General features: G+C 34.4%; 2 protein-coding genes across 2 annotated transcripts; one reads left to right on the forward strand and one right to left on the reverse strand.

Moving 5' to 3' along the window:
• Positions 1-1,702: 1,702 nt before the first annotated feature.
• LOC128165779 (40S ribosomal protein SA-like) lies at positions 1,703-4,726 on the reverse strand. Its single transcript, XM_052830609.1, has 6 exons — positions 4,645-4,726; positions 4,102-4,265; positions 3,776-3,981; positions 3,086-3,244; positions 2,382-2,510; positions 1,703-2,065 (listed from the first exon to the last, which is right to left on the reverse strand). Exons 2-6 carry the CDS (start codon positions 4,232-4,234, stop codon positions 1,778-1,780), a joined length of 915 nt encoding a protein of 304 aa, XP_052686569.1. The 5' UTR covers positions 4,235-4,265; positions 4,645-4,726; the 3' UTR covers positions 1,703-1,777.
• LOC128165778 (protein N-terminal asparagine amidohydrolase-like) lies at positions 4,657-25,205 on the forward strand. Its single transcript, XM_052830608.1, has 12 exons — positions 4,657-4,791; positions 9,181-9,289; positions 9,643-9,844; positions 12,116-12,218; positions 15,269-15,334; positions 18,537-18,645; positions 20,931-21,004; positions 21,243-21,296; positions 22,417-22,470; positions 22,762-22,862; positions 23,299-23,412; positions 24,802-25,205. The coding sequence occupies exons 3-12, from the start codon at positions 9,761-9,763 to the stop codon at positions 24,967-24,969; spliced, it is 927 nt and encodes a 308-aa protein (XP_052686568.1). The 5' UTR covers positions 4,657-4,791; positions 9,181-9,289; positions 9,643-9,760; the 3' UTR covers positions 24,970-25,205.
• Positions 25,206-26,285: the final 1,080 nt, after the last annotated feature.

The following is a 26,285-nucleotide window of genomic DNA, read 5'->3' on the forward strand; positions in this document are numbered from 1 at the left end:
TGGAACACAGACCCACTCTAAAATATAAAATGAAGTTCGAAAATGTGATCTTTTTTGAAGATTTTGGTATGCATGTACACCGGTTAAAATCAATATCTCAAGAATTGAGCCCATATAAGAGTTACAAATCGATGCTATGTTAAATATACATTGTATGCCAGAAAGATTCCTCTCTAAGAATAATTAGATTTGTTGATATTTTTTTGTTTTCAGGTATTTTATACGTCCTAATGTAGGCATTTTACACGCCTTATTCCCACGTCTGTTTTAATAAGACAAATCAATAAAAGATACTGCTTCAGCCATAGTGTGCCTCTATATCTCATTTGGTTCCTGCCAAAATACTTTTGCACATGTGCTACAGATGTTATACATCATTTAATTTAATTTAAACAATATTTTATTATACGATATATATATCACATAAACGGATGGGATACATCATTTGACGCGCAACATGCCAGATCTGTATAAAAATATCAATGCAAAATTCGTGTTTCTCATTTTAAAAAGTTTATTCATTAAGCATATTAATAGGCAAGTTGAAATTTAATGACACAAGCTTTAAAATTAAAAAAAAAAAAATTAAAAAAAGCAATTTCAGACCCAAGTAATCAACCTTTTTCTGTACAGCCTAACAAGGAGAAATTAAAAATTATCGGCCTTGATAGACTGTACATAAAGACGTTGTACTAGTACATATGGGTATCGTTCCGGTCCCCTCAAATCTATTTTTTGTGATCCCACTCTAACCGCGGGGATCATGATTTAAAAACTTCTGAGGATGCTTTGACACAAGTTTCAGTTTTACTGACCAATTTTTGAGAGATTTTTTTATTGATAAAATGCCATCAAATTTTCAATCATTCTTAATTACCTTCACTTGAAAAAAAGGGTTTTAGAAAACTTGAATACCCTTACATAGGGATGATTTGTGCCAAGTTTTATTAGTATTGGCCCAGTTTTTCTGAAGAAGTCAAAAATGTGAAAATTTTGCAGACGAACGGACAGTCTGATGGATGCCAGACAAAAGCTCACTAAAGATTACAAGAGGTGTGAAACACTTCTGCACCCTCCCTTGGAGACTTCTGCAAAGAAAATGAACGGTAACTGCAAATAATTGTAAATTTTTTTAAGTCCAAGGGGCATAGCTCTACCAACAATTGCTTGATCTTACCAAAAATCGAACTAGACCTAAATACATATATCATTATGATAAATCTGTATACCAAATTCTTTCCAGTATATGTAACCTCTGCGGCGAAAATACACGGAAACTGTAAATAAAAGGAATGTTTCCAAGTCCAAGGGGCATAGCTCTGTCAACAATTGCTCAACGTACCTAAAATCAAACTTGGCCTAGATATTACTGTGATAAATCTATTTCAGTATGTGCAACCTCTCCAAAGAAAATGAATTGAAACTGTTCGGGACCAACCGACAGAGAGATGGACAGAAGCAAAGCAATATGCCCTCCCTTCTTTGAAGATGGGCAAAACCATGTCATGTAAAATAATAAATCATCATTCATACTACATACATGTATCTGTCAAACTGTTTTTTCTGCCCATGTTGAAGTAACTAGTAAGATTAAAATTTAAGGTCTATATTAGTGCAATAATACAAGATACATGTATCAAGTATGAAAACTTTCCTTGCGATCATCAAATTTTTCATAATCTGACCAAAAAAAATAAATGAATGAATTTTTCCAGTTTTTATTTTGAACAGATGGAAAACATCTTCATGGAGTTTGAATGTCATTCAGTTTCACAATCTAGCTCCAGTTCTCAGCGGCAGTGCCTCCCCATTCTGGGGCCCCAGTGGTTGGGGCTGGGCCTGAGGCAGCAGCGGACCAATCATCGGTAGTGGCTGACCAGTCCTTGGCGGTGCCTGCAGGCATGAAGGGCTGTGGAGCCGGGGCCACTGGCATGGCCTCTGAGGCCCAGTCGGTGACCTCCTGGGTGGGTGCGGGCTGCAATGGAATCTCAGGTGGGGCCCACTGGTCCTGGCTCTCATCCTTGACAGGTGCTTTCTCGATAGCCCCCTGTTCCTCCTTCTCAGCCTACAAGTACACATAAGCAGTCATAAAGGGTGACATGTTAAGCTTCTTTTTCTCATTACAGCAATAATGATGATGCAAATTTTATAATGATACAAGACAATGCTTACTAAATTTACTTTTTCTATATTGATCAATGTGAAATAATTAACTACAAGTACATAAAATGTTTAACTGATGGATTTATCTTTCATCTAAAAAGATATTTCATTTTTTTGTCAGTGTCATTTTCTTCAAGGGACAATAAACATCTGTCCCTACTGAAATACATGTAGAGGTTTGTAAAGTCCACCTATCAATTCCATGATCAACCAATTACCTCCTCTGGGTCCCTGTAGAAGTACAGATCCACCATGACATCCCATGGGTGGTCACGGCTGATGGTTCCACGCAGACGCAAAACTTCACGAGCCAGAAGCCACCACATCAGACCCACAGAGTGCAGACCCTTGAAAATAAAATAAAACATTCACTACAACTTCAATATTCAAATTATCCACAAAATGGTCCTATTTCATTCTTTCTTTATTGGAGTTCTCTTGCACCATAAAAAGATATTTCAATTTTCTGGATTTTTACATAATAGAAATTGAGACCATGTAAGGTTATCAGTTCATCAACCACATTTATGTTGATAAGACCTTGTCCTTCCTCAATGACCTTAGGTCAGGGCATGGCATTCCCTAAGATTACTTGCTAGGCCTATGATACTGTATACAGGGAAATACTTGCACCCATTTTATTTTAGCCCATTTCACCCATGTTACCAGTGGGCGAATTTAAGACTGGGTGAATTCCAAAGTCTCAAATTATCTCTCTTTAACACAACTTTGTTTGGCAAATTTAAGACGGAGCAAAACCGTTTGCAAATGTAGAAGGGCGAAAACAACATGAGGCAGAAATAACCCAGTATACAGTATTTCTTGAAATGAAAGTTAAGGACCAGACATGATAAACAGACGGCCTAACAAACTCAAGGGGGAAAAGTTTGTGGGTGTATCAGAAACAAGTAATATTTATTACCTTGTTGTTGCAAGGAATACCGATGTCCACATATCTGAGTGGAGAGTCAGTGTTGCACAGAGCAATAACTGGGATGTTTACGTAGGAGGCCTCAGTGACTGGCTGATGGTCAGTTCGGGGGTCGGTGACGACCAACAAACGGGGCTCACGGAAAGCAGCCTACAAAAACATGACATCATTCAAACATCAACGATTAAACACTGAAAATTAACATGTTCACATACAAGTATATATTAACATCTACCAAGTATACTTCCCTCTATTTTTTACGAAAACTGACAGTTAATACCTAGCTCTAAAGAAACAGCCAGATTGAAATCTACTCACACCGTTTATAGATTGGTCGAAACCTACATTGACCTAGCAAATTATCACGGACTGCACAAAATAATCATGATATCAGACTCAAATTCCCATAGGAGACGATTTGCCGTTTCTTTCAGCTAAGACACTGATGTACATTTACAGTAATTCAGTGAATTTTATCTAATTTTTACAATATTATTAAATTTTTAATAGAAAGATGTGAATATATACAATGAAATGTTTCTTTGAGGAATAACGTGGGTTATGTATTCTTTCTGCAATGTTGCCACCTTCACATCATGCATGAATCACCAAAGAAAACATTTCATAGTTTAAATAACACAACAAAGTATAAGACATATTAAATATCTATGTGAAGTATACCTGGATCTGATTGGTAAAGGTTCCAGGTGTGAAACGGCCAGCAATGGGGGTGGCACCAGTGGCTGATGCAAACTTCAGGACAGCACGCTGGCCATAGGGCCTGGCAGAGATGACACACACATCTGCAGGGTTCTCAATGGCAGCAATGGCACGTGCAGCCAAAAGTAGCTTCTCCCAAGTCTTCCTTAGATTTAGAATGTATACACCTGTGTGAAAAGAAATGCAATGTACTGAAAATAATTTTGAATACAATACATTCAAGTTAGATCATAATCATTTCGAGTACTGTATTCATAATTTTTTTTAAAGAATACTGTTCTACAAACCATCAGGCTTCCTCTTGAAGACATATTGTTCCATCTGGTAGTCGACATTGGTGGCTCCAAGATGGGTGTTACAAGCCAAAAATTTGGTAATATCATCTTCCCCGAGGGCAAGTACATCTAGTCCTCCGGACATCTTAGCAATGATCTGAGTTACGGCGATCACTCTGATATTAAAAAAAACCCCAAAATAATCATTACAAATTAATTAAAATGAAATCTCTCTTACACTGTAACTTTCACCTTTGAAAAAAATCACGCCTTTATGTTAAACTCTATATATCTATATATTTTCTATGTCCGTTTAATTAAAATTATTCATACTGACACATGTTAACCAGTATTGTATGGAAATTGTTAAAGGGGGGGGGGGGTGCATTATTGCATTTTCTTTTGAACAAAAAAAAAAACAGCAATCATTTACGTATATGTTTGAATAACTGTGTTTCATTTCTGCTCATAAACAGTGAATTCTACTTAGAATCATGTTTTGCTATGACTTATTGTAATGTTCTTTCATAAAACGCGAAAAGCAGCATGTCTTACAAAATGCGTGCGATGCCAATGGAGTGGGACAGAAAAAGGAAGAACAACGTGCACCGGGGTTTACATACTTCCGGTAAGTCGATTCCCGAGCCCGACTGATTGAAAGTGAAAGTTGATGTCTTCTGGTGTCCAAGAATTATAAACAAAGTAAATTCATTTTTATTGATCACTTTATGCACCAATATATCCACAATGTACTAAGTACTTAAGAAATAGAGAACGTAGCAAATCTGTATCGAATTTCCATTTGAACTGATCTGTAGGCCCTAATTTAAGATCCGTCACCATAAGCAGAAAACCTTCCGCGTTTCTCTGTAAATTATTTTTTGTGGATTTTATCATTTGCAATCACTAAATATAATCTGAAACAATATAATTTATAAAATTATTAACAAAAATATTTTTATTTTTATTCAAATAGCTCTCTGAATACGACGTTTATCACGCGTGCTTATTATATCTTATGAACCTAACTCCGTCACCCACATGCTCTATGATATGGCAGGGAAATATAGATACAAATGGAGTTTTAACAAAATTGTTAATGTGTCTTCATTCGGAATTTTTACTTATTATAACTTGGCCTAGATACAAATGGAGTTTTAACAAAATTGTTAATGTGTCTTCATTCGGAATGAAGACACATTAACAATTTTGTTAAAACTCCATTTGTATCTAGGCCAAGTTATAATAAGTAAAAATGGTGCATACAATTTAAATTGTATTTAATTTCATCGAAATGAAATGATCGCCAGAATAAAAAATGGGTCCATGTAACAACAATCACAATGGCCTTTTCAGAATGTATGGATGCCGTTTGATTTATGTCCTTACATATTTCAAATATTTTATATCACTAATTAATATATTACTTATTATATTATTTATTTATTACATTTTTAGAAATGTAGCATATTCTAAATAGCGATATACCGGAGATATCTATATACCCTGTATAAGGCAAAAGTATCGGCATGAGCCATTTGACGTTATCATCAAGAGTAGTGCATAAAGGCTATTGCGGACTGAAAAAAATGTATTAATTACCTTAATAAAAAATGTATTGCATGTGAAATGTTTTATCTTGACCTCTCTAAAAATGGCTGACCACCGTAAATGGTTGAATGGGCCCGCATGTCAGAAATATCGATTTTTAAGTGCACCCGTGAAAATTTTTTAGCTGATTTCACACAATTAATGGTGAATAAAATGAACAAGGTTTAATTCTGTTATTTTTTGACACATTCTTAAATTTAACCGTTGCAAATTGTTGACATTTGATTAAAGATTTTTGACATGTAAAAAATGACGTTATAACCGTACTTGATTTCAAACGGCGAGGAGTTTCCCGAAAGTGACGGAGTTAGGGTAGTGACGGAGTTAGGGGGCTATGCGATACTTTTTGGATTACAAAAAAATTTAAACAAATATGAATTATAGTTTAAAGATGCGAATCAATAATTATCAGCAAAATCTATTGTTATCGTTTAATTGCACACAGATACACGATACAATTAGATTGGCATTCATAGAGTAATGTTCACAATCGACGTTATCGTTAAATATGGTTTTACTGCACACTGATGAAAACTATTCTTGTTGAATTGTTGAACTGTAGTTTACAGTTCTTAAACTATAGCTTACACTATGTTAGCTCATTTTTGTGTCAGAACTTGTTGTCATACATTGTAGATGTAGGTTGATCTCACAAGTTTTAGTAATACATGTATCCCCATCTACAGTCTAGTCTGGACAAGAGCGTCTTCTAATGATGTACTTTTGCCTGATTGATATTTATCATAATATTCATAAATGACCAACAAGATTGTGCCTCAGAAGGACCAAAAAAGAGATTGTTTGCAGGTGATGGTGCCCTCTATATATAATGATGTCAGGAAGAGGGAAGATGTCATAAAACTTTAAGAAGACATGAGATTGCCCTGGGCAACAACTGTGGGAAGGGAACTGGCTGATGGTGTTCCATCCCAAGACAAGCCATGTTTTACATGTAACCTATAATACGAAGTACATTTGTACATGTATATAGAACACTGTTCCAACAGTCAGTGCTGACACAGCCTTGAGGTGGTTGACTTTTACAAGTATTTTGAAATGCTCCATCTCAAAGGAAGCAAATTCAGCCCTTCTAAGTTCTAACACATAACATCTACCATTGTACATGTGAGTCTAAATACCTCTACTACTAAACACAATTATAATAGTCTGTCCCTTCGTTAAGGAAAGGCATCATCTGGGAGCAGCATCCACAGGTTAGCAATGGTTCAACAGAAAGTTGCCTGAATGGTGATAATGATTATTAAACTATCAGCAGTGTCTTTGACATGATTGGGCAGACGCCTTCAATGGTAGATAATACAGCAGTAAAGCTGGGGATGCAAAATCTTTAAAAAGGTCTTCAAAAACCAGACCCAGACCATAAGCTTAGAAGACCTTGATCGATCTTAATCTTGTTATGCATTGTAAATACATTTCAATCACAGCAGGGATGTATATACTTAGTATATATATGTCCCTGATCACAGAAAACTTCCTTGCATCCCACGGTAAGGTACTTTACAAGAAAAAGAGGAAGAGATGTGTAGAAAGCTATGAGAATGCTATATCTGTTATCTCCTCTAGAGAAACTAGCTAGTATTTGCCCTGCTTTTCATTTGATGGCCAGATTTTTAATATCACAGGGACAAATTGCAGTGTTCTCATCTCAGACTAGCGTTTTGCACTCATTTCTGTCCCACAGACAATGTCAGATTGCCATTAACTCCTTATCCAAATTATCTCCCTGCCATTTTACTAAAATTGTAAATTATTTAGAGATATAAGGCAATATATATTCCAATGAAAATATTTTAATGATTGATATTCTAATTTGAACATGATTGTTTTAGCTCACCAGCAAGGAAGATTTAACAACTAAACTGCCATAAATCAATCATAAAGTTTGATTGTTTAAATTAATTACCATGTAGTTAGACTGAAGGATCTGTATACATACTGAATGGAGTATTAAGGGGGATAACTCTGAAATGCTATTTTTTCAGCAGACTATCATATGCTATAGAATGATTAAAAACTTGGAATAAAGCAACAGAAGTTCTCAAAATATCTACATTTGTCTAAATCTAAAACAAACAAAAAATCTGTTTTTTACAAAGAAATGCAATAATGCTTTATATTCCCATACATTTACCAGTAAGAATGAGCATTGTCTATGCATGTTCAATTTTTCTCCAAATATTTTGGATAACTTTCAAAATTTTATCACAGGTCAGTATTAGGCCTATGATTATTCTTAATAATAAATTAAGTGTTAGATGACAGTTAAAGTTTTAATATGACAGTGTTTGTCCTTTGAAGTTTTTAGCTCTTCCCATTTGTAACCATTTTTGTTTTAAACACCATTCGAGAGCTTCTACTGGGGGTTTCAATAAATTATAACAAAATTCATGATTGATTTTGAAATGAAGATTTTTAAAGAGACCTAAACACGATTTGAGCTTAAAATTTTCTACATTACATTATTTGTAAACAACCATAAGACTTGAGCTTTGTTTATATAATAATGATTTCTTTCACCTTTATCATCTCTCTTACCTTTAACATTTAACATCTTGTTCAATCATTCAAAATGCACCAGTTAATCATTTACATGTACTACTAAAAAAATAAAAATTTTGATCTCAAATCATGTCTTAGTCCCTTTAAAAAATCTTGTAGATGATTTATCACTGTAACAAAGTCAAAAGTCAAAAAGAAGGGGGACCAATGCTTAACTGTTTCAAAAAGATTGCTTCATTCAGACCTTTTTTGAATCCCATTTATAAATTTTACTTTGAAATAATTAAGCAACAAAGAATTCAACGTTAACTTGTGATGCAGTAATGTTCAAATATGTGTAACGAGATTAACTCCTGTATTATTTGAACAATTAATAAACAAAAACATTGATAAAATTTTCATTTTTGAATTTTAGTTATATAATATTGTTTATACTGTAGATGCACATATATTCGCTGGGTTAAAATTTCGTTTTTAAAACCAAATACAATTGCGTTGGGATTTAATTTTGTCATATCGTAATATCTAACGTGTATTATGTATCAACTCTATTTATGAATACTTGGGTTAAAAATTTTTCATGGATCAATTTCGTTGATAAATACCGCCAACGAAAAAGACAAAGTTAAGTCATCAACGAATATTTCTGCTTTTACAGTATTGATACATTATTTTCTATAATGGAGTGCCAGTTAACATTTCAGCACACTGAGTGACATTACTTTTGATTAGTCCTTGTAGTGGTCAACATTACAAGGTTTCTGAATAGAATATAAACCAGTGCAGAGTTTTTATATAAAGTGTTAGAGGGGTAACTGGAGGTTTATCATGATTATTGTTTCCTGTAACTGGCATGGTCTTATCATTGTGTAACTCGGTGTACAATGTCAACACAGGAACTGTACCCAGGCGATTGATTATGGCCCTGTGTGTAAAACCGTGTACTCTGTATATTCACAGATATGGGGAGCCCGGGCCCTATTAATTGATCGGAAAACAGACGACTGTAGACTCTACCTGTACACGGCCTGGCAAGCTGTCAAGTGAAAACTCATTGTCTTCAGCCAGTGTAAGTATTTAATTTCTATAAAGTTTTGACTTTCAAAGAAAGCATTAAACTTCTATATTTGCGTGATTTTTCAGAATGACTTGAAAAGCTGCCTAAATAAAATATTTAACTGCGTTATTGATCTGTGTCATAAGAAAAGGATATAACATTTGAATAGCTAGGCTATGCATGACTTTTTTAAAATTAACCTGAAGTTTTCTACCATTGCATCTTAAACTTTGATTTTGCTTCAATGTCTACCATAAAAAGTATTGACCAAACATGTTTAAAAACAGGAAGGCGCTTTAAAAACCAGTGGGCCATTCACAAATGATTGTTATGTATTAAAGTATCTAAATTAATACCATTATTAGGCTATACAGACATTTAAAGCACCTGACTGGTAGATAAACATAGAGGAGCAGACCTTGGGGAGAGAGTTAATTCTGACAACCGGAGTTATACCCTTCACTCTCTGTGCAAGTATTGACCATGCCTCTTATGGTAGAAGGAAAACACATGGGGGTGCCCCCTGCATCCATGGGTGAATTCATGGAACGCTTCCCCCACTACAAGGTAAGGAAGGGGACTCTTTTGGATCTTTTGCACTTGCAAGTTTTTGCAGTAAGACATACTGCAAATATTTACAGTACTCAATAACACTATAGAATTGCTAGTGTGTTGTAAATGTTATACTGGTAAATGAAAAATAATGCTTATTTCCGCAACAAAATGATTAGCAGATATACTACACTTAATTCATATATATGTTTACCTATAGACTTAAAACAGAGGGAGTTTAATCAATTGTTTAAAGGTTTTAAGTGTGTGCGTTGAAATTGTTTACCATATTGACCAATCACAAACACTTGGTGGCTTTTGTTGACAAATAGAGGGCTGTGATTTATCAGGATTATCATTACGTTGTAATGGATGCTGGGTGACAATGACATAGGGTGATACGAGTCACCCTTTAAATGTTTTCTTGAATATCGCAGGGCCTTTTATCATTGTCACCATACAAGCCTCAGAAAGACCAGAGTCTGATAAAAACTGGTCTCTGGGTGACCCTCAAGTAATCCTTTTAAATCTTTTTGGGGGTCTTAGTTTGGGAGGTGTCATTACATGAGTCCCGATCCACAGCTTTTTAAGCCTACAATGGGGAATATTTGTGTACTTGATCCCAATCAATTGCTATTGATCACAACTGTGATTTTTAACAATAGTGGTCATATTGTGCATATCTGTTGTTCATTTTTATCAGCACAAATTAATGATAGGGTACAGATTTTGTAGATCTGTCAACAAAACATACAAAAAACACTGTTTGCAAGGGAAATATGGACTGAAGATTGTTCAGTTTTAAAGTTATAGGTGCAATTGCATGTATTTCTACTAAAGAATATATTAACCATGGCCTTCAATTCTTATTTTTCTTATACATTTTTTTGTTTTATGTTATTCCCTTCCTGTAGCCATTAATATTTTAGTAAGTAGATATATATGCATTGTCTAACATGTATTGATTAGCTGCTGTACTTAGCAGACGCGACCTTTGAAATCTCTGTCTCTATCTGCAGCAGTACCCCGGTAGTTGGACATGGCTGTCTACTGGTACTGTAGTTTCATCAAAATATATGTTGAATCCATACCAATTTTCATGGATTTTGTTCAGTGACTTGATCCACAAAATTTGATGTTCATCAATTGAAACTACAACTTTTGATAACACATTGTAATAACAGGATCCTCATCCAGGAGTTCATGAAACTGTGATATTCTTTAAATCCACGATAATTGATGCCCACGAATATTGATGAAACTACAGTATAAATCACCAGTCTATCTTTTGTTACAGTCTGATTTCTTGTCACTCATTAAAGACTGTCTGTACCTGAGACGTTGCGCACCGTCCAGTGTCCTTAGTTGTTATTGATACATGTACAAATGTATAATACAGGAAAACATATCATGGTTCATGTTTATAACATGATTGATTTTGAAATCCATTCACATTATTTAAATAGTGCTTGTTTGGGAGGGTAACTGTTGAAATTGACACCCCGTGACAACCATTGTCAATCGACGCAAAGCGGAGGTTGACAATGGTTTTCGAGGGGTGTCAATTTCAACAGTAACCTTCCCAAACAGGCACTGTATATTTTATTATACTTAATGTCTTAATCTTAAAGAAAATTTTACTGCTTTTATATAGAAATGAAGTGAATTCTACGGCGAACCGTAAGCGCATAATTTACGCGCATGTAACAATTCGTTGTATTACCCATTACCAAGTGTGTTGCTAGCGCTGAGGGTTATAGAACGGATTACCAACTGCATCTAAACCAATCAGATTTCAGTATTTAACATGAAAGTATAATAATAGATTATATTAAAATTTTACAAGTTCATTTGAAAGTATGAGTATTTCTCTTTGTATGTGTACATGTATTTGATAATGTTTCAATGTTTCTATCATATGCCAGTGCTTTTCTGATATTCCCATTCCTTAACTTTCAACTCTTAACCATTAGAACCATTTTAACAAGAGCTTGGAGTTTGGGTAGTTGTATCAAACAGCAATGTGACGTAGGCCTGTCTATTTCATCATTTGCCACTCAGCCATGACTCTTTGAAATCAACAAGATTTGCCTGGCTTTTGAGCCAAGACTTCAAAATCGGTGTATATTTCGCTTGAAACCAGCGTCATTTTTAAATTGTTTTGACGCAAGAAATAGACAGCTATATCCGACTGAAAGTCCAAGGCCTTGTTGAAATGGTTCTGATTGTGCTTCAGAATCATGGCAGTAACATTAGGCGATAAGACAATGTTTTATGTTTTGACAGGAAAATTCCCAGAAGTACCTGGAGCAGAAATGTCGGTCCATCGTTCCCATTGGACTGCTGTATGTAGGTCAGAGAGAAATGGCAGCCACCACCCCTGATGATGGTGAGATATCGGATGCACAATAAACTTATTATGATTGTTGATTCACCATATCATAACCTCTAAACTTTCAGACTAATCCTTATCAAAATATATCACTAGCATTAGTGAATTAGGGACAATTAGATGATTCAGGTCCTATGTCAGATATAGAGAAGATCAATTAAGTTGATGTGGTTCATTTCATATAGAATTTTGGATTAGGTTATGTTACAGTCATTTTGGGTATTCCAAATCACTTTTGACAACTTGGTTGCAAAATATGCCAAATACATGTTTAAAATCGATTGTTTGGTATCAACAGAAATATATGGGAAACGAGATCTTTGTCACAAAATATTTTTACATTTGAGTAGGTGTTCTTATGACTCCATCACTTTAATATATTGCGGGTCATCTCTGGGTATGTTTCAAATCAGTAGCTAAACTGGTACAATACAGTCCAACAAAAATGATATCTTAAGGATTTAGTTCATCTTACTTCCTTAGAGTCTAACAACAGTAAAGATGTCATTATTTTAGTCCAGACTTTTGACTACTAAAATCTGATAACATCCCTATAATCCCTATACATCGCCTGCATGTTATCTGTAAAAACACAGAGGCTGTTATTGTGTACACATGTCATTCAATATACCCCAAACTGAAAGGGGTTGAAAATGCATGAATTAGGTCTACATTTGATAGGTTTTGTGAAAAACTTTTCCAGTTCTTAAAAGCTTTTATCAACTTACAGTTTATTAGTTTTCTTAGATTATCAAAGCTATACAGCCTACCGGTAATTATTATGAGAAATTCAAGTTTCCTCAATTGTCAGAGATCTATGAGGCGCCGTTTTAATATTTTTGAGGTATTTTCTGATATCAAAAAATAAATATTTGATATCAATAATTCGAATTTTTGATATCAAAAAATAATTCTTGATATCAAAAAATAATTCTTGATATCAAAAAATCTATTTTGTGATATCAGAAAATCTTTTTTTGATATCACAAATTCGAATTCTTGATATCAAAAAATGATTTTCTGATATCACAAAATAGATTTTTTGATATCAAGAATTAAAGTTGATTTTTTGATATCAAAAAATTGAATTCTTGATATCAGAAAATCATTTTTTTGATATCAAAAAATTGAATTCTTGATATCACAAAATCATTTTTTGATATCAAAAAATCATTTACATTTTCTGATATCAGAAAATCTATTTTTTGATATCAGAAAATAAGACTTACATAAAATTACTATCAACTTAATGAATGCTCCCTGTAATGCAACTTTTGTTATTTGTAAGAAAATGTGTTTCAAGCCTGTAGATGTTTCTTAAGAATAATAATGAATGCCTTATTTTAAACCTGGTTTCATTCTGGCAAGTTTTGCCACATATACCGGCAATGATCAACACTGCTTTCTTTGCGATTTGCTGTGACTTTTGAAAAATAATGGCCTCGCATAATATAAAGAGTTATGCAGGCGTACAGTTAGTGCTTTCAATATATAAGACCAGAATTATCAAGAACACTTATTAAATTTTACATTAAAATAAAAAAAGACAACAAATATTTAAATACAAATCTGGCTCTGTAGTTCGGCAATTTAATTTTTGGTCAAGGGAGTATTCATTAAATAGGTGAAATTTATTTGCCATTTTCTTTAAATTTCTGATATCAGAAAATATAATTCTTGATATCAAAAAATCAGTTTCAATTTCTGATATCAAAAAATCATTTTCTGATATCAAAAAATCGAATTTCTGATATCAGAAAGTGATGTTTTGATATCAGAAAATCGATTTTTTGATATCAGAAAATGGATCGTATTTTCTGATATCAAGAATTCGAATTTCTGATATCAAAAAATCATTTTCTGATATCAGAAATTCGAATTCTTGATATCAAAAAATCATTTTCTGATATCAGAAAATACCTCAAAAATATTAAAACGGCGCCCCATAGAGATCAGATATCAAGTTACATTCGTTAAATCACAAATAATTTTATTTAAGTATGATATTTCCTGCCTTTAAAACTTTTGTGTATAGATATCTTATGTATCACTGATGATTACTGTAGGGTAGATTTAATTGTTGACATTTTGTACATTGCAAAGCGACACTTAATTCAAATATCAGAAAACGCGGAGCACAAGATGATCTATTCGAAATTACCGCAAATTACTGTACATTTACATTAAATATGAATGACTCTGATTAAAACAAAGAATCACTGATGCAGAGACAAACTTATTGGAATGTTGTGTACCACCAGTGCAGTTAAAGATTTGATGGGCTGCACTGTTGTAGCCGTGTGAAAGGTTTTGTATGACTACTAGTTATAATCAGTGCTCTGTAATCTGTAAATTGTGATTCAGCATATAAACTTCAGAGATCCAATTTGTATCCGTAATAATTTGTGTGTTTATACTGTGAGCATACAAAAGTTAAGTGAGGTAATGATGCCTGTTGTTATATGGTTATTGTTTTACAACTGGTCCCCTACAGATTACAGTACCTCATAAAACAAGCAACATCTCACAACCTGGTGTAAGTGCATTTTCATTAAAGTGCATATATACTTTTTTGTGCATGCTTTGCCAATGATAGTTTTAAGATACTTTTTACGAGAGATTAAAAATAGGTTATTTTGTCAAATTCTATATAATAAAGAAAAATATATGCTTAACCCATTTCTTAGACATAAGTCCCTATACATTTTCTAACTGTTCTTGTCATGGTTTCATTAGATGATCACTTTGATTGTTGATTTTATGGCAGAAGTAATTCTAGCAAACACTACAGCAAAATTTGATAATGAATAACAAATGGGGTTAGAGAGTAAAACAAAACAAGTGAAAAAAGATGGTTGTATCAAGAATTGACGAAAGAGATTCTACATGCAAAGAAATGAGCATTCACAAAACAATTATGTTCCAAGGATATTATAAGAGATAATTTAAAATTCGAAGACTTTTTTTTCCCCACTCCAAGCAATGTCTTCAAATGATGGATCAAACAATGCAGCTGTCAGTACTGATGTTTTGTTTGATTTGTACAGAGATGATTCAGATGATGGGGACAGAGGATGCTACCACCTGCCATATGGCCATTCTAAGACACACAGGTAAGACATCAATTCTCAGACACACAGGTAAGATATCAAATCTCTGAAACAAAGGTAAGGCATAAATTTACATCCACACAGGTAAGGCATCAATTCTCAGACACACAGGTAAGACATTAATTCTCTGAAACACAAGTAGGGCATCAATTCCCCAATACAGGTAAGGTATCAATTCATAAGCACCAATTCACATCCACTCAGGTAAGAATCAATTTACATCAACTCAGGTAAGAATCAATTCACATCCACTCAGGTAAGAATCAATTTACATCCACTCAGGTAAGAATCAATTCACATCCACTCAGGTAAGAATCAATTTACATCCACTCAGGTAAGAATCAATTCACATCCACTCAGGTAAGAATCAATTTACATCCACTCAGGTAAGAATCAATTCACATCCACTCAGGTAAGAATCAATTTACATCCACTCAGGTAAGAATCAATTCACATCCACTCAGGTAAGAATCAATTCACATCCACTCAGGTAAGAATCAATTTACATCCACTCAGGTAAGAATCAATTTACATCCACTCAGGTAAGAATCAATTTACATCCACTCAGGTAAGAATCAATTTACATCCACTCAGGTAAGAATCAATTTACATCCACTCAGGTAAGAATCAATTTACATCCACTCAGGTAAGAATCAATTTACATCCACTCAGGTAAGAATCAATTCACATCCACTCAGGTAAGAATCAATTTACATCCACTCAGGTAAGAATCAATTTACATCCACTCAGGTAAGAATCAATTTACATCCACTCAGGTAAGAATCAATTTACATCCACTCAGGTAAGAATCAATTTACATCCACTCAGGTAAGAATCAATTTACATCCACTCAGGTAAGAATCAATTTACATCCACTCAGGTAAGAATCAATTCACATCCACTCAGGTAAGAATCAATTCACATCCACTCAGGTAAGAATCAATTTACATCCACTCAGGTAAGAATCAATTTACATCCACTCAGGTAAGAATCAATTTACATCCACTCAGGTAAGAATCAATTTACATCCACTCAGGTAAGAATCAATTTACATCCACTCAGGTAAGAATCAATTTACATCCACTCAGGTAAGAATCAATTTACATCCACTCAGGTAAGAATCAATTTACATCCACTCAGGTAAGAATCAATTTACATCCACTCAGGTAAGAATCAATTTACATCCACTCAGGTAAGAATCAATTTACATCCACTCAGGTAAGAATCAATTTACATCCACTCAGGTAAGAATCAATTTACATCCACTCAGGTAAGAATCAATTTACATCCACTCAGGTAAGAATCAATTTACATCCACTCAGGTAAGAATCAATTCACATCCACTCAGGTAAGAATCAATTTACATCCACTCAGGTAAGAATCAATTTACATCCACTCAGGTAAGAATCAATTTACATCCACTCAGGTAAGAATCAATTTACATCCACTCAGGTAAGAATCAATTTACATCCACTCAGGTAAGAATCAATTTACATCCACTCAGGTAAGAATCAATTCACATCCACTCAGGTAAGAATCAATTTACATCCACTCAGGTAAGAATCAATTTACATCCACTCAGGTAAGAATCAATTTACATCCACTCAGGTAAGAATCAATTTACATCCACTCAGGTAAGAATCAATTCACATCCACTCAGGTAAGAATAAATTTACATCCACACTGGTAATGCATCAATTCTCAGACACACAGATAAGATCTCAATTTACAGACACACAGTTAAGACATTCATGAACAGGCACACAGTTAAGACATCAATTCTCAGACATGCAGTTAAGACATCAATTTACAGATACACGAGTAAGGCATCAATTCACAGACACACAGGTAAGGCATCAATTCTCTAACACACAGGTAAAGCATCAATTCGCAGACAAAAAGCCAAGGCATCTGTTCTCTGTTACACAGGGAAGACATTAATTTACAAACACACAGGTAAGACATCAATTCACAGACACACAAGTAAGGCATCAATTCTCTAACACACAGGTAAGGCATCAATTCTCTAACACACAGGTAAGGCATCAATTCTCTAACACACATGTGAGGCATCAATTCTCTAACACACAGGTAAGGCATCAGTTTACAGATACCGGGTAAGGCATCAATTCACAGACACACAGGTAAGACATCAATTCACAGACACACAGGTAAGACATCAATTCACAGACACACAGGTAAGACATCAATTCACAGACACACAGGTAAGGCATCAATTCTCTAACACACAGGTAAGGTATCAATTCTCTAACACACAAGTAAGGCATCAATTCTCTAACACACAAGTAAGGCATCAATTCTCTAACACACAAGTAAGGCATCAATTCTCTAACACACAAGTAAGGCATCAATTCTCTAACACACAGGTAAGGCATCAGTTTACAGATACCGGGTAAGGCATCAATTCACAGACACACAGGTAAGGCATCAATTCTCTAACACACAGGTAAGGCATCAATTCTCTAACACACAGGTAAGGCATCAATTCTCTAACACACAGGTAAGGCATCAATTCTCTAACACACAGGTAAGGCATCAATTCTCTAACACACAGGTAAGGCATCAATTCTCTATCACACAGGTAAGGCATCAATTCTCTATCACACAGGTAAGGCATCAATTCTCTAACACACAGGTAAGGCATCAATTCTCTAACACACAGGTAAGGCATCAATTCTCTAACACACAGGTAAGGCATCAATTCTCTAACACACAGGTAAGGCATCAATTCTCTAACACACAGGTAAGGCATCAATTCTCTAACACACAAGTAAGGCATCAATTCTCTAACACACAGGTAAGGCATCAATTCACAGACACACAGGTAAGGCATCAATTCTCTAACACAAAGGCAATGCATCTGTTCTCTATCAAACAGGTAAGACATCAATTCACAGACACACAGGTAAGACATCAATTCACAGACACACATGTAAGACATCAGAAGACATTACTGCCATAAGTACAGCTATAGACACAGGAAAAACATCACTGTCCCATTTCCATGTTCAGACATACCCTATAAGGCCTCACTGCAATTTATTTATTCTTACACTGTATCATCCATAATATGTGTCATTTTTATAGACAGGAAAACAAACAATAATGAGTTTTAATAAATGACTGTTTCAGTGTATGTATACATGTAGTTTCTTGGGTGACATTTCTCTGTCTCTGTATTCAGGATCTGGAGCCGTCTGTCTCTGTCACTTTGATTCCTGTGGAACTGAGACAGGCTGTAAGAAGATGCTGGGTTTGGTGAAAGAATTGTCAAAAGACAAACTACCAGGCAGGTCAGTGGGGATAAATGGCATGGTATAGATTACACTCAAAGGAAAGACAACCTCTCCAATGCTTCTGTTTATCTGTAGTGAAATGGCACCCTCAATTATTGCTGTAGCATCATAGAATATATCTTCTTTCTTACAAAAAGCACAATAGTTTGATTGATTAGATAGACATTAGCTGAGGATTGTCGTTTGCTAGTTATTTGTAAACATTAATGTAACATGCATGGAGTAGAAATGGTTACCCAGTCATTGAGTAAGGAGCACTCTGAATAACAATAATAGATATAGTTAACCCTGAGGTCAACAGCTGATCTGAGTGTATACTGCAGATTTATTAATTTACCTGAATTCTTCACTCCATTATTCAGTCATTTTGTATCGGATTGCGAGAATACATATAAGATTGAGAATGCTGAATATTTGTTGTAATTTAAATTTTATATTATTCAAAATTGTGAGATAAAAAACAAATTTTTAAAATTTGGTAGGGATGCATCAAACCATTTCATTTGGATGTTAAATCTTCCTATTTGATAAGGAATTTACTGTACACTGGATATATGAACATAGATTAAGGAATTTACTGTACACTGGATATATGAACATAGATTAAGGAATTTACTGTACACTGGATATATGAACATAGATTAAGGAATTTACTGTACACCTGACTGGATATTTGTACATAGATTGTGTACATGCAATTATAGTTTCAATACTGTGGTTTCATTATGAATCGCAGGCATCATTTATTGTGAATATAGTGAAACTCAAAGTTTTGAGAAAACCTTAATTTATGGAAAATGGTCTTAATAATACAACTTTACAAGGAAATTTGCAACAATTATTATTTAATGATTCTTGATTAAACCACAAAATATGTTTTATCCATGATTGTATATAACGTTACATGTAATTTGTATGTATATATGGTACATGTATTTATATTATATATGCATGGGTTACATATTTTTCTAGGTTTTAAATGTAAACATAGATTGTATACATATTATTTACTTTGAATATATGTATACCTTGTACATTGTATATGTGTATTGAATATGTAGGTTATACCTATTGATTGTATATGTAGGTTGTATAAATATGTAGAAGTTTGTTTGATTGTTACAGTGAGGAGAGGTAAGCTTTACTTTGTTTCTCTGTAGAAGTGGCTGTAGTTCATGTTTCACAGCTGATGTTCATGGTCATTGCCGCTGGTAGTTCATGGTTCATGGCTAAGTTCATGGTAGTAGTTCTTTACTTGTGACTTTAGTTCATGGCTGTAGTTCATTGTGTATGGGTTTCGTTCATGACTCTGACTGTTGTTTGGTTATAGATAGAAGTATTCTTACAGACTCTATGTAACATCTGTAACAACTTATCACACGATATTCATGAGTAATTTCTTTTTATCAATTTAAGTATGAATGTCCATTTCTATGTCACTTGGTTAATTGGTGTGTGGCTGTTAATATATATATCAGGTCTCAGTAACCCAGCGTTTATAGCACTGGCATGGCCAGTATGATGGAGGCCCTGGGTTCAAGTCCTGATTGAAATCTGAGCTTTCACCACATGGTACATTAATGTTGGTATTACCTCTGAATAGGAAACTGCATCTTCGCTAGCCAAGGTTTTCTGATCCACACCGCTTCTCACAAACCGGTGCAGATCAGAAAACTTTGGCTAGCGAAGATGAGGTAACTGTGACAATGAAACCTTTTATATTGTAATCTAATCTTATCATTTTTTATCATATATTTATTTAACAAAACATACACGATTTATTTAGGTTGTTTGTGTAATTTTTCATACACAAGATTGAGTTATCTCCCTTCTCTAAGTAACTTTTTTTAAAAGGGGAATTTTGTATTTATTCTTTAACCTGTTTTCTATTTATCAGCATGGATAATGCATTGATTCTTTTTTGGGTTTGAGAAGAAACAGTTTTGCTCTATATGCTAGTTTTTTTCGTAGATAAATTGCCTCACTGGACGAGATAAAATCAGATTAACAGTTCATTTCTTTGATCAGTGTTGGTATTTGTGACAGTAACAAGAGACAGCTCTAAATGATCTAGCAGCTACCAACAAATAATATACAAATAAACAAACACAGATTTCAGATAATATGGAGACTTTATTCCAATACCTACAAAAAATTGGGAGGGCTTGACATTCTGACCTCTGTTCTTGCCTCCCTTTGGAATATCTCTGTTTTATCTGACTGCATCAGCTGCAGCAGCAACATCTGTAGTAACAGGATTTGATTTGATGTGTATTTCACAGGATGGAGCTTCATTTGTTCGGAGGATTCCGTGATGATAAGGGGACGTCAGAGAGCCTGTCAATCAAACTGCTGAGTAAGATTTCACCTAGCCCTCATCCAGACTCCAGTTATCTTTGTAGTACATCCATAGAAATTAAAACATGGGAATAAAAGTGTCTAGGGGTCTTATCTATCAACTGATGCTTCTTTATGAAATTAGAATATGCTGATTTTTAGAAATAACAGAGATACTGAGTATTTGAATTTTCATTATCTTTAATGACTTAATTATAATCATGTCGGCAACTTTTATGAATTTTTTATGTTGGCAGCTGCATTCAACAATTTACCAGAAGAGATCCACCTACAGACTGCATGTATCACAGGTAAGGCCAGGTGTCATATTCCATCTGTGTCACAGGTAAGGCCAGGTGTCATATTCCATCTGTGTCACAGGTAAGGCCAGGTGTCATATTCCATCTGTGTCACAGGTATGATCAGGTGTGTCAGTCTTTGTATTTCACACACAAAGACTAATATTGCATTGTCCTACTTCCACAAGGAATGATGGCCATTGCATTAAAGAGATTTTACTTTATTAAATACTTAATTATTCAATTGTGATGATGATATTCATTATCTTAACTTTTTGAAAATTCATTTGTCAGCATTTGGCTCAAGAAAAAAAAAAATGTAAATTCTCATCAGTTTGTAAACTTTAAATCAATTGTAACATTTATGAGATTGCTTTTTTTAAAATACTTACTTATAAAAATTGAGAACTATTATAAAAACAATTATTTGAAGGTTGAATCGTAATATGAAATTGATGTTGTTGATAAGAAATTAGACAAAGATGTTATTGATGCCTCCCAGTGAAATAAACATCACTTCATACTTTGTCAACATCTATCTGTAGATTATTATGCTACTGGCCCAGCCATCTGCAAGTCAAAATCTTATTGTATAAACACTTTAATATGCACTACTTAAATACAAATAGTTTGAATTTAACTTTAAAATTTGAAGAAAATGCCAAATTTCACCAATCTGATCAAAATCAGATTCCTTGGATTCTTTGATCTACACTCAGAAGAATCTGAAATTGCCCAGTAGGTCATGTTCTGGGGACATCTCAAATTTGAATATAATGATAAATTTAACCAATCACTATTTTCTGAAATATGGAAAATAATTAAGGAAAAGGACCATGTACCATGTTTTGTGTTCTATATTCATTTATAAAGAGGTCAAAACAGATCAAATGTAAATGAAGGATCAAATTTTACTCAAATGGTGAACATAACTTGTTCAATACTACTGTATACAGGGAAATTTCCCCTTTAAGACTGGGCGAATCATGTGTTGGAAATATTATATCTGTTAACACAACTGCATCTGGGTGAATTCAAGATGGGGTGAAACCTTTTGTAAGTGTAAAAGGGCGAAAATTACCCTGTATACATACAGTATCTATAATTTCATGTAAATCTGTAATATTTGCAGACATCAACAACACAAAGAAAGGGTCAACCAATTTTCCAGTAATATATGGCATAGGTAAGTCATACAGGTGACAGTTAAATTTGTGAAGTGTAAAATACATGTACATTATAGGTTTTAAAGGTATTCTACTGACATTTTGTACCTGCATGTATGGCAGAAGTAGTGACAGGTATATAAAGATAAAATCTTGCAACTCTTATCATATTTGAAACTTCTCCTCTTAGTTCTTCCCTTCTGAAAGATAATAAGGCTAATGCAGATTTTATCTCATTCTCCATTTTTTAACAATGCTCAAAAGATTTTGAATGAAATCAGTAATCAATTATAATCTATTGATCTTTTCAGTGATACACCTGAACAGTGGAGAAATCCAGAAGGCCACGTTTTTAGACAGGGGACCAGATCAACCAATCAGATCAGCCCGTCATTTTACAGGAAGTGAGGAGGTGGGGAGAAATGCTATGCACAACAGATCTCTTCACAGTAACTGCAGTACTGCTATTTTGCAGAGCAAATTGACATAATTTAGTAAAATATGACATAACGTTAAATGTTTGATTAACATAATTAAATAAATTTCGGCAAAATGTATCAATTTGCCCTGCAAGAGAGCAATACCGCAGTTATAGTGAAGGGGTCTATTGACGTAACACTTTTTTGACTTACTAAAAGGGTCTCATGAAATGAGAAAAAATTTGAATGAAAAAAATTTCTAATGTATTAATACTGAATCTACAGCTTACTGCTGATTATGTACAAGACATGAATTTATATCAAAGATTTTAGTGCTATAAAGAAAGCTGGAATTTTTGGTGAAACATTCCAGGTATTCAACAGTATGTTGGTGTGATTTTTTAAAATCATTTTTTTTGCTTTGCTCAGATCATCAATATCTATGACCATAAGAAGGGGGTCCTGTCCATTGGACCCTTTAACTACAGCACCATGGATGAGATCGATCTCCTGTGTCGACTTCCTGATCAGTTCATAAGGGAGGTGGGTGTCTCAATGAATGACAGACAAAAAAAAGATAGATAGATAGATAGATATATGATAAGAGAGAGAGAGAGAAGAGTTAGGGGGATATCAGTTCATAAGAGTGGTGGATTATCTCAATGAAAGACTCAGGTTGTTGATGAATAACGGAAAGAGAGAAAAGAGATAGAGAGAGGTCAGTTCATAAGAGAGATGGGTATCTCAGTGAACAAGACTTACATAGATAGATGGATAAATGAACAGAAAAGGAGAGAAGAAGAGGGAGAGAGAGAGAGATCAGTTCATGAGAGATGGGGATTGAAGTGAGTGACAGAAAAACAGGTACACAGATGGATAGAAAATTCTAAGAATGGTTAATTGTGAATGAAAAAATAAAGCAGCACTTTGTTATTTTAACTGTATGTGTAGAACTTAAACAAGGGTTTAGTCTTTTACTAGACCTTGTAATCTGAAATTCAATCCAGGTTTTGTAGACATGAGTTATTCAAGTCCACAAAGGACAACTTTTATTGTTGTTCTCTGCTCTCTCTCCTTGTCCTGTCAGATACTAATGTGAAGAGAAGCTACTTAAAAAAGAAGTGGTTATGAAGAATTGATTCCAATGAGGTTCTGATACACGAGTGAATGCACAATCTGCTTAAAATTCTAAATCAAACAAATTTTATGTAAAGCCTGTACGCAGTAAGTATCTGGCTAAAGCAATTAGTGACAGATTGTGATACACAAGGGGTTGGAGAGAGTAAGATTGTACAACCATGGAACTGAATATACAGAAGAGGTTGTATGAGAATGTCTTCTGAGGGACCACCAAGCTAGGTTTGTAGTAAACTTTCATCGAATCACCCAGCCAGTAATGGATTGGTTATATAGGAGAGTGTCGGAGACAGGAAACAGAGGGCGGTGCCTGGCTCTCAATGGAGCACAGGAGCTACAACAGGAACTGTACTCCCTGGAATAACCTCACACTGGCATCACTCAATATTAATTGGTCCACTGTCATTGAAACCACTCAACTTACATTGGAATCACCCTGTAAACATTTAAATTGCTAATCATTCGAAACAAATCCTTAGTTGCTCTTCAATCCGTGAAAAAAGTATGCAGACAGTAAAACCACTTTTAAGCCATTTAAACAACCGGTATTTGCTGCTTCAATAAGCTATATGATTCTTGATCGATTAATAAGTATTTTTATTGATAATAGGTTTTTTTGTTGATAGATGTATTTTTATATTGATTGACTGATGGATAATTATGTCGATTAAGTTATTGATTGATTGGCTGATCGATTGTTTGGTCGATTAATTGATTTGTAGATCAAATTATTGTAGGATTGTTGGATTTATCTGTTGATTGATAATGTAGTCTCATGTTGATTGATTATTTCAGCATCTGTCCACGTCACCGGAGCAGGAGCCTGCGCACTTCGAGGATGCTGTTCGGGCCGCCTTGGTCCAAATCCGAGACCACCCGAAACCCCTCCAGACAGTGTTCAAGGAGGGCAAACCCCGACAGTACAAACTGGAGGCTAACGGCGCGTGGACGCGATGTAACTGAGGAGACAGAGGCGTGTCTGTGATTGGGACAGCAATCTGTGATACGTTAAATCTGTACATGTTGACTTCACTGTGTGTCATACTGTCTCTGAGTGGTAGAGGTTTAGTTAGCGCCACATTTACCTGCAAAAATGTAGAGTTCTATCTAAACAAGATTTTGTTTTAATGTGATGAATTAATGTAAATTTTTGTAAAACTATTATATTTATTTATGATAAAGACCACGTTTATCTTCAACGAATGGTTTTGTTGTTACCTTAGATACGGGGTGTTGGGGTGTCCCGAGACGCACTTACACCAATCTATGCAGAGAATCTCTAACAAATAATTGTATTGGAGTCCCCGGTAGTCTATTTTATTTGCTCTGGACTCATTAAAACTTCCGATATATGTATCAACTCCCCACATTATTGCATTGTCAACAGCGTATCCGCGCTGTTGAAGAATTTGACGGCGTGAGCCACATGGTATAGTGTATCGCGGAGAGCCGAGGTCACAGCTTGGCTTACTTATTTGTTACACAACAACATTTTTAGACTAACAAAAAATTAGAAATGAATGTGATCAAACATGGAAATCAATAGTTTTAAAAAAAATTGAATTAGGACACGGTAATTAAAAGATGATGAAGAACAATAACAAGTGAAACGTGGTTAAATATCATATAGAAATAAGATAAAAATTAAATTAATTATCTTAATGACGCTTTAAGTAAAATTATTGCGCTATTTTACAAGTAAACTTATCATATTTCCCGCGATTTTTCCAATAAAACACACATTATAAATATTTGAATAATTATTTTTTTTTATTTCTAGTCAAAATAATAGTTATTACAGGTTTCTATCATCCTTCGCGCTCGTGAAATACATGCATAATGTCTCACACATGAAATAGACCCGCGAATCGACTCTAACAGAGATCACACTAATATATCACGTGGGATATACAGAGCCACAAAGTGTCGACTTCAACGTGCACACTGAATACTGGCTGGTGGTCAATTAGTAAATAGTCTTTACGATATACAATTTAACCCTGCAATTAACCAATAACAGGAAATGTAACCTCTATATTGTGGGTATCTTGTGTTATTTTTGTCAATTTTTACGTTAGTTGATCAAGACGTCTCCTTATATAAAGATGTTGTATATCTGAAAGGAGCCATTCGGAAGTGAGTACACGGCCTCGTTTGTAATTTCATGTACACGCACAACATTTTTGCCTCTAAAGAAACGAGACTGCGAACTCACTTCCGAATTGCTCCTTTTACAAACTCCATAAAAGTAATTTTTCTGGTCTTTCCGACAAGCGGAA

The sequence above is a fragment of the Crassostrea angulata genome, chromosome 10 (genome assembly GCF_025612915.1).
Source record: "Crassostrea angulata isolate pt1a10 chromosome 10, ASM2561291v2, whole genome shotgun sequence".
NCBI classification, from domain to species: Eukaryota; Metazoa; Mollusca; class Bivalvia; order Ostreida; family Ostreidae; genus Magallana; species Magallana angulata.